This window comes from Daphnia pulicaria, chromosome 7 (assembly GCF_021234035.1).
Source record: "Daphnia pulicaria isolate SC F1-1A chromosome 7, SC_F0-13Bv2, whole genome shotgun sequence".
In the NCBI taxonomy this organism is placed as follows: domain Eukaryota; kingdom Metazoa; phylum Arthropoda; class Branchiopoda; order Diplostraca; family Daphniidae; genus Daphnia; species Daphnia pulicaria.
In genome coordinates this window covers 14,889,747-14,897,880 of record NC_060919.1, presented here as the reverse complement: position 1 = coordinate 14,897,880, position 8,134 = coordinate 14,889,747, and the positions used below count along the sequence as shown (strand labels likewise).

Here is an 8,134-nt window from a genome sequence, read left to right as displayed (position 1 = left end):
AAATGGAATCAATAAGAAAGCAAATAAAAATCGGGAAAATTGTTAATTGTTTCTTTTCTTTTTTTTTTTAAAAGCCAATCGAAATTCCGAGGGGAACCAATTGTGATATTCGGCGATGCAAAATGAAACCCACCACATCGCCACTCATGGGAACTTGAGAAGGGAAGTTGTTTTATTTTTCTTGACAAAAAAAAATGTTAATTTGTTTCGTAATATTTTTGTGTTTGAATTTTCAACCTGATTATTCGCACTCATTGTTGTTGCATTTTAGCATGTAGTTGGAAATGTCACCGCTAGATGCGCCCTTTGCTTCAGTTGGAAATGGGAGATGGAAAACGTGTGTAGCTCGCCGGCCTAATAGTTAAGTATAAGCTGTAGGTTCAGACGTTCAGTTAAGTTCATTTCATTGGTTCATTGAAGCATCAACCATGCGAGTCGTGTCAATTGTTAATAGAGAATAGTTTAAAAAAAGGTTTATAATAATATCGACACGATATCCATAGTGGGAATAAATTCCATGTGGAAAGCCTTTCCATGAATTATTAAGTAAAGCAACTTGTCGTTTAGGACGGTTATGGAAAAAATTGGAAGTAACACAAGACGCTTTGTCATAGAGTCTATTGCCGTTTCGAACTTTCGATTCATTGTCTGGTTCAGCATTAATTCGTTGTGCGTTTGTGTAAATTGCATTGTGATGTAAAGTAAGTAGTTGAGATAGAGTGAATAATTGCTATCACATGATCACATCACAATCAAAATATCTAATTGACCATTCATTTTTTCAACTTGAATCATAGATGGAGGGAAAAACATCCACTTGGAAAGACAAAGGAATTTGAGATTGACAATCCAAAATTTGGAGGTTCATATAATTCTTTGAGATTCCTGACTCGGGAGAAGTCATGAACAAGCTGCTATTAAAGCCAAATAAAGTAAGTTCTTCCTTTTAATAGAATTATTCTGATTTTACGAAATCTTATTCTTAACAGCCGAGATTTCTACTCGACAGGTCAATGAATGAGTTCTATACTGTCAGAAGTCAAGTCAATTACCCCAAGCTTCAAACACCCTACAGAAGGTATATCTTAACTCATACATGTGGGATAGTGCTAAGTCCGAAGTTGAGTAGCCATAGCTAATGAAACAAATTTGCTTTTTCCACACTGTGCAGTGGCTCAGAACAATAGGATGCACATTTCTCTTTCAAATTTGCAGAATGCAGTCTTCCTGCTGGATTAGGTTGAGAAATTTAGGCAGGTGCCCATCCATATCTTTAGAGAAAATAATGTGGCGGCGCGATCAACTCTCCTGGTCATCGTTTTTTTTTTAATTTTTATTAATAATGTAGAAAGGCAAAATGTTAACATTACGAATTGGTTTGATTCATTTATTTATTCTACAGGTTTAGTCGATTAGCCAAACGTGAATGCGACAAGAGCAGATTTCCGTTCGACATGGGAAAACTGGACTTACTATTTTCCATCGACTCAGCAATTTGGGACAGCCATGTTGGGGCAGTCATGTTTGAAATAAAGTTGAAGGATGGTCAGCTGGATTAGCAGGCTTGCTTGTATGGAACATCTAGAAAAGATGGAGAATAAAAGCTAGCTACTACTCCAACATGATTAAGGAGCTACTTGAGTTGGATTACTGCTGCTGATGCTGGACGCGTCATTTAAAGGTATGACCTAGTTAAACTTCGGCTTTTGATGATCGAAAATTTTGCCAGTCAGACCACAGTCAACTATTATCAAGTTTTTTTATGGCATTTTTATTCCTATTGTTTGGTAAGATTATTCTTGCTCCATATAGTCATCTCAGGTGAACTACTATGATTACAGGAAACTATTGATTACTCTAAGCGTTTATTGTGATGGACTGACAGGTGGCAGCATGTTTTGATGGAGTTAGAGCATTCGACAATATTAGCCTAAACATAAACGTTAGAAAACGCTGCTTTTCTGGTTTCGTATTGACTTGAATATCGCATTGATTGAAGTTTCGCTAACCAATACGAAAAACAACACAATTTGTTCTGTGACACGTAAGAATAAGCTCGCCCTATTTTACTACTTACTAGCGACTGCGTTGCATATGCTCAAGCTTGTTAAACGGTTTTACAACGATTCGTTAGATTTTGTCTTAAATGTTTTGCGCTATGATTTAGAATTATTTTTTTCAAGTAATCCTTATTTGGAGTAAAAAGTAATTTTGTATGTGTTATTACAGATAGTGCTACTAACTTATATCTTTAGGTTTAATACCCGATTTTTGTTTTACCACTAAACGTTTTTCAATTTTTACGAATTTTTAATCACCAAGGAATAATCCAGCGGATCGCAATCTTCCCGGAAGTTGGAAATCATCCTCCAGTACTCAACTGTTTTCTGCTTGTACAATGTATAGTCCTGGAATCCCATTGGAGTATTGCACCACCACCAGTACAACGTTTCGGTAAGTCCTAACTTAGGGCTTAGTTTGACCTAATTTATTCCGATTTTGATAATAACAACCGGACGGCACGCAATATGTCCCATAGGTGTGTTGCCCTCCTCGACTATCCCTCAACAACTAAAAGAAAAGATATACAGGGATAAAAACGGGGCTATATTAGACCTATAACTTGTTGCTCTTTTGTATGGGAGATTATATCTTGTTCGTTTTTTCCCCTATACGTTCTTATAAACGACCAGAACAGACCAGAATTTTATTCTCTGGCTCTCGCAGTGCTTTTGTAACGATTTTCCCTATTGCTTATTTTCAAAAAGGAAAACAGAGAAGAAATGATAGAATGAAGGCTCGAAATATTGATGAGACAAGGTGTCAACTGTTCTCTCGCCAGCCTTTAGCGTCGTTATCAACATTAAACCTCTTAGCGCATCTCCTCTGCCGAGTTAGTTAAAGGGTATTTAATGTCGTTCAAAAAAATTAAACAGGCTTTTTCGTTCATGGTTTGCCATCTCTCTTACCGGTCTATTACAGCAGTAGCCAACGTTCGAGTACTACGGCGTACGAGAATGTCCCACGTCTTACGATGATAACAGATCTGACATCCCCAACGAATTTATCTCAGGTTATTTTTTTAAATGTTTAAAATGCCGCGCATATCAATTGTTAGTAGTGGAGTCGAAATTATGTAGCAAAAATCCATATTATTTATTGTGTTATTTATGTAGTCATAATTTGAACTTTAAAGGTGAAAAGCTCCAACGACGCATCCGCACGATCCGGGCAACTTGAATTTTTCAATGGCGAAAGGGAAAGTGTAGTCTTTTGGGTTGTAGACCAAGAAGCGATGGAAAATATTTTTCTGGACGCACTTGGACTCGTAGCAGGACGGGACCAAGGGGCAGGTGGTTCCCACGACCACGTCGCATTCTTCAATTCGAGCGGTTTGCGTGTACTTGATGCCGTAAGACTCGACGCCGTTGACGATGGTCCGCCACTTGCCGTCGACGTTGATGGCCCGGAAAGGACGGACGTAATCGGTGGAACTCGGGCAAAGGTAAATCTCGTCGTTTAACTTGTCCAATTCGTCGACTGAATTCTCAGTGTTGGCCAGTTTGTCCTTGTAGAAAGCCACGACGGCCTGGTAGTGTTGGTCCAGGGCTTGTTGCACTTCGTGTTGGGGATATTCAGAGTCTTCCAGGCACCAGGACTTGGTCGTGTTTTTGGCGCAGTGCGGAATCTCGACGTATTCGTACTTGGGCTGGGCACCGTAGGGAGGAGGAGCTTTGTAGTGGCTGGGCTCAGGATCGGAGAAAACGCCAATCACCATCAGCGAAGCAATAATCTGGGTTTTTAAAAAAGATTAATCATTCGTAGGTTTCTATTTTTCAGAAAATATTAACACCCGAATAATATTTCTCGATTAAAAACAATCAAAAACAAAACAACTTACAGTCAATTTGATGGACATTCTGTTAGCCAGTGTTAGATATTTTATTTGTTTCAGTTATCTGCTCAGAATACGACTGATTCAAAAAACAAACCAGGAAAGCTTTATATACAAGTTTTGTCTTCACGGCTGCGTATGTTGCACCCTTTCCGTTCTGATTGGCTGACCATCTCTATTTACGCGCGATAGGTAGAAATGAGGTGAACCGCAATTTGCCTAAACCAATTTAAATGTTACCTTATGCAATGCTGATGGAGTAATTCAAATTATTTAGTGTGGTAATAACTTTGACGCGTAATCAACTAGTTGCTGTAGAGCTGTTGTGGTAATTGAGTTGCTTTCAATCACAATTGCAGCTTCCATTGGAAACATAAAGGAAAGTGAGTTCGTTCAGGTGAGAATAGGTTTACCACGAGTGAAACTGAAAATAAGTCGAAATAAGTAAACTCGACCGTCTGAATGCAATTGAGGGCATTTTTCACTGAATTGGTGGAGACGTATAAAAAACCCTCGTCCTTTGACTAATCTGCATCAGTTTGCAACTGATAATCAACAGTACAGCTTGTTAATTCACTCAGTTGCATTCACGAAAAGCACAATCGAAATGAAAACTGTTATAGTAAGTTATAGCTTTATCGCAAATGGAAATAAAAGTGCGATTAATTTATTCTACAATCGATTGTTGATCAACCTCTTTAACGTCATCATAATTTCACAATTTTTAAATATTTACAGTTATGCATCAGTGCCATCTTGCTTGCTGGAGTGTTTGCCGATCCAGAGGCAGCTGCTGAACCCCAAAAATATCCCAAACCACCCTATCCAGCAGCTTATGGCCAGAAGTACAACAATTACTGCAACCCGCGAAAGGCACCAACCTGCGCCAAAACCGGCACTGAAACTTTTTGTCTGAAAGACACTGAATACCCAGAGAAAGAAGTCAAGGTAAGTTAAATTCTCACTTTGACTCACCTCTCAAACTGTTTCATTTACTTTTGTCTTATTGATTTCGATTCAGTACGCCATCGATTACGACCCGTTGGTGCTGAAGAAATACGCCGATGTTGCTGATCAGTCGGCCGATAATTTGGTCGATGGACTGACCTCTTTGGCTGAGGCGCACTTCGACTACTCCAACTACAAAGGCAAATTCTTCGAGAAGGGCCACTGGTCTGGTGACGAGGGATACATCTGCCCTAGCGACGTCGTTTATGCTCGCCCACTCCGGGCAGTGAATGTCGATGGAGAATGGCGGGTCATCGTCCAAGAAAACGCCTGGCCCGGATACACCCAGACTCAACGCGTCGAAAAATGTTTGTTCCCCGGTGCATCTTGTCGCACCTTGGCCCCTTGTTTCGGCAGCAAATGTCTGCAAAAATATGTTTACCAGCGGATGCTTTCCTTCGATCCCTGCGATCCCCAGAAGGGAATCTTCATCGACATCTACAAGTTGCCATCAGCCTGCTCTTGCCACATTCCCGGTAAACTCCACTGACTAAATTAATTTTCCCGAATGAAATTCCTTCGTGATGTTCATTTAATTTAAAACTGTCATGTGGTACTTACGATGATAACTTAACTCACACTTGTCTTAAAATAACATAACTTGAATCTATCAATTTGAAATTCTGCTCTTGTATTTCATTTGGTTGACATTGTGAAATCTGAAGAGTATTATTACCAAATCATACCGAGGAATTTCAGAATAAAAATGGATAGGTTTGGCCTCCTCTAAAGAAAAGTTTTAAATATTTTATATTTGAAATTGAATTGAAAGAAGTAGGTAGCCAAGTTTTCGCCAATGTGTTCCAGGGTTCGATGGAGAAAAAAATGATTTAGTTCTTCGAAATTGTTTTCACTCCATTATTGACCCACTCGCGTACTGTATGGAATTTTAAAACATCAAACAATCTTCAATATCACTACCACAAGATTTTTAGGACTTATGCAACTCGGTAATATTTTTTAGAGCGAAAATAAATTTTATGTGTAGTTTAGTGGAATTCCTCAATTCACTTCTTAACTTCTGATTTATTTTTCGTGTGCTTACAGACTCAAATGGTGATTGACAGTAATGTGGAAACGCTGCATCAGCTCCTCCCAATAAAATGCCCGTAAAATGCATCGACAACCAGCAACAAAAGAAAGCTAACTTAAAATTTTAACTTTAACCCAAAATTTTTTAACTTAACTAACTTTAAAATTTCCTCGAAATCAAAATCGAGCAGCTTATTAATGCTAAAAATTCTGAATATTTCCCGGTAAGTCTTATCTGGTCCTGTTAAAAAATTGCTTGAATTTGTAATGGTTTCCTATTTTCACTAAGGGTGATGGGACGAGCATTTCGAAGACAAGTTATTTACTATTTCGTTTCTTTCAACAATGGAGCGAATAAGGAGTCAACACAATCATTTTCGTAAGAGATCTTTAAAAAAATGTTTATTGATAGCATCCAGAATGCATTATTGATTAAGTATAGTTATTCTATTAGAATAATTTTATAGTCATTCTCAGTTCAATTATTCTTCCTCTTCGGGTCATATTTTTTCATGTCAAACTTCCTGAACCATTTCCTCTTCTCTTTTAACCTCTTCCAGTTCCTTCTCTCCCTTCCAGTATATCTCTAACCACTCCTCCGTTGCAATACTACAGATCCATTTCTTGCGGTTTTACGGCAGACAACAACAAAAGAAAAACCAAAGGGTATTTCTGCATATCTTTTTCCAGGAAATCTTGTTTGAAGATTTTTTGGCCTGCTTAGGTGTCCGTTCTTCTTTCCCGCCACCAGTAAGACCTTCTGATTGTGGTTTTTCAGCAGCGACCGGAAGCTTTGGAGCCTCAGCGGAAGTCGCCTTGGACGAAGATATTTCCGGTACCGTGGACGGTTTACCTAAAGCCTCTGCTGGTCTGGCTACAGAGTTTTGGGCAACAGCCGGTACAATTTTTGGTGGTATTGGTACCGGTCCGTTCGATCTGGCCGGAAAAATACTCTTGGAAGTTGCAGGGCTTTTTTGTGGAGAGGATGATCCCTGACTGACCGGAGTAACTGATTCAGATGTTGCTTTTATCGGAGATGGTTTAACAGGAGCTGCCGATTTGTCTTCAGATGCTGGGCTAACATGTTCCGTTTTGGGGGAAGCGGGAGCCACTTTAGGTCTGGGAGGAGCCGGAATCGTTTTCTTAGTAGGAACTAGTCTGGCAGCCGGGGCTGGTTTTACAAGAATCTTTTTGGGATCTGGTATTGATGATAAATTTGCCGGTGGTGGCGTAGGTGAATCATTACTTTTTTTCATTTTTGATAAGTAATACTCTTTAGAATTTTATGTTTTCTTCATCATATATAGAGGAGAACATCCGTTAGCGATCTGGCAAGATTTCAAACACACTCGATTTACTAGATATTAACATAATTTCATTAAATTTCTTCGCCAAAATAATCTTCAGCTGATTATCATGTATTTTCAAATATTGTTCAAACATGAGAGCAATTTTTTGTGGTACAGAAATGTTTAAATGTCATAATAATTACCCAACTTTGTTTTTTGTTGTGGCTGTTTTTACTTCGGTTTAGAAGGCAACCCAGCTAAGAGTTAGGTAGAGTTTTATTTCTTACAGGTAAATTTGTGTAAATTTGTAAATAACATAGATAATTTCCTTGTCCCATTGCTGCTCAGAGTTTCAGTGACATGAAGAGTGTGAAGTGCACCTGCAATGTGTATGTACATGTACCAGATCTGTACATGAAAACATATATGTACATGAGTACAGATGTATAATAGGAAACAATTTTATTTTTTGAATCCATACAGCCAATAATCATTTTATTCTTTCCAACAGATGTGCAAACACGAATGTTATGAATTTCGTTTTGGGGTCAATGGAGTTGGCGCTGGTTGCCGTTACTGGCCTTTTGCGACGTCTTGATATCAGTTTGGATTGGAATAATAGCTCTGGACTCTGGGGAATCCTCACTTATACTCGAGGTAACTTTGCAGTCAACATATGTGAGGAGTTTTAGATTCGTTACATTTTAAGATTTTTTGCATATTTTCGTTGTGTTTTTTGCAAGTTTGTCTTTACGAACGCTTGAAGGTCACGAGAAACATTACGTAAAACTGGCATGTGGTGGTTTAGAGGTTGGGTGAGAACGACACGTGTTTCAACATTATCAAGCAGGTACAATAACCGAAAGGGTTAAGCTATTTGGTATTCATTTTGATATTGGTTTTTGTCGTT

The 8,134-nt window shown here is 38.6% G+C and overlaps 3 protein-coding genes and 1 long non-coding RNA gene across 4 annotated transcripts; 2 read left to right on the top strand and 2 right to left on the bottom strand.

Moving 5' to 3' along the window:
* The first annotated feature begins 2,787 nt into the window (after positions 1 to 2,787).
* Positions 2,788 to 3,338, top strand: LOC124350921. Its single transcript, XR_006921281.1, has 3 exons — positions 2,788 to 2,905; positions 2,983 to 3,073; positions 3,197 to 3,338. It is a non-coding gene; the product is annotated as an uncharacterized LOC124350921 (long non-coding RNA).
* LOC124350780 (protein spaetzle-like) lies at positions 3,132 to 4,007 on the bottom strand. The gene is made up of 2 exons (XM_046801610.1): positions 3,902 to 4,007; positions 3,132 to 3,793 (listed from the first exon to the last, which is right to left on the bottom strand). Exons 1-2 carry the CDS (start codon positions 3,917 to 3,919, stop codon positions 3,191 to 3,193), a joined length of 621 nt encoding a protein of 206 aa, XP_046657566.1. The 5' UTR covers positions 3,920 to 4,007; the 3' UTR covers positions 3,132 to 3,190.
* A 402-nt stretch (positions 4,008 to 4,409) lies between these two features.
* LOC124350759 (neurotrophin 1-like) lies at positions 4,410 to 7,834 on the top strand. The gene is made up of 6 exons (XM_046801590.1): positions 4,410 to 4,517; positions 4,634 to 4,843; positions 4,917 to 5,853; positions 5,951 to 6,159; positions 6,225 to 6,314; positions 7,736 to 7,834. The coding sequence occupies exons 1-3, from the start codon at positions 4,503 to 4,505 to the stop codon at positions 5,391 to 5,393; spliced, it is 702 nt and encodes a 233-aa protein (XP_046657546.1). The 5' UTR covers positions 4,410 to 4,502; the 3' UTR covers positions 5,394 to 5,853; positions 5,951 to 6,159; positions 6,225 to 6,314; positions 7,736 to 7,834.
* LOC124348770 (alpha carbonic anhydrase 8-like) lies at positions 6,568 to 7,191 on the bottom strand. The gene has a single exon (XM_046799044.1). The coding sequence runs from the start codon at positions 7,189 to 7,191 to the stop codon at positions 6,568 to 6,570; it is 624 nt and encodes a 207-aa protein (XP_046655000.1).
* Positions 7,835 to 8,134: the final 300 nt, after the last annotated feature.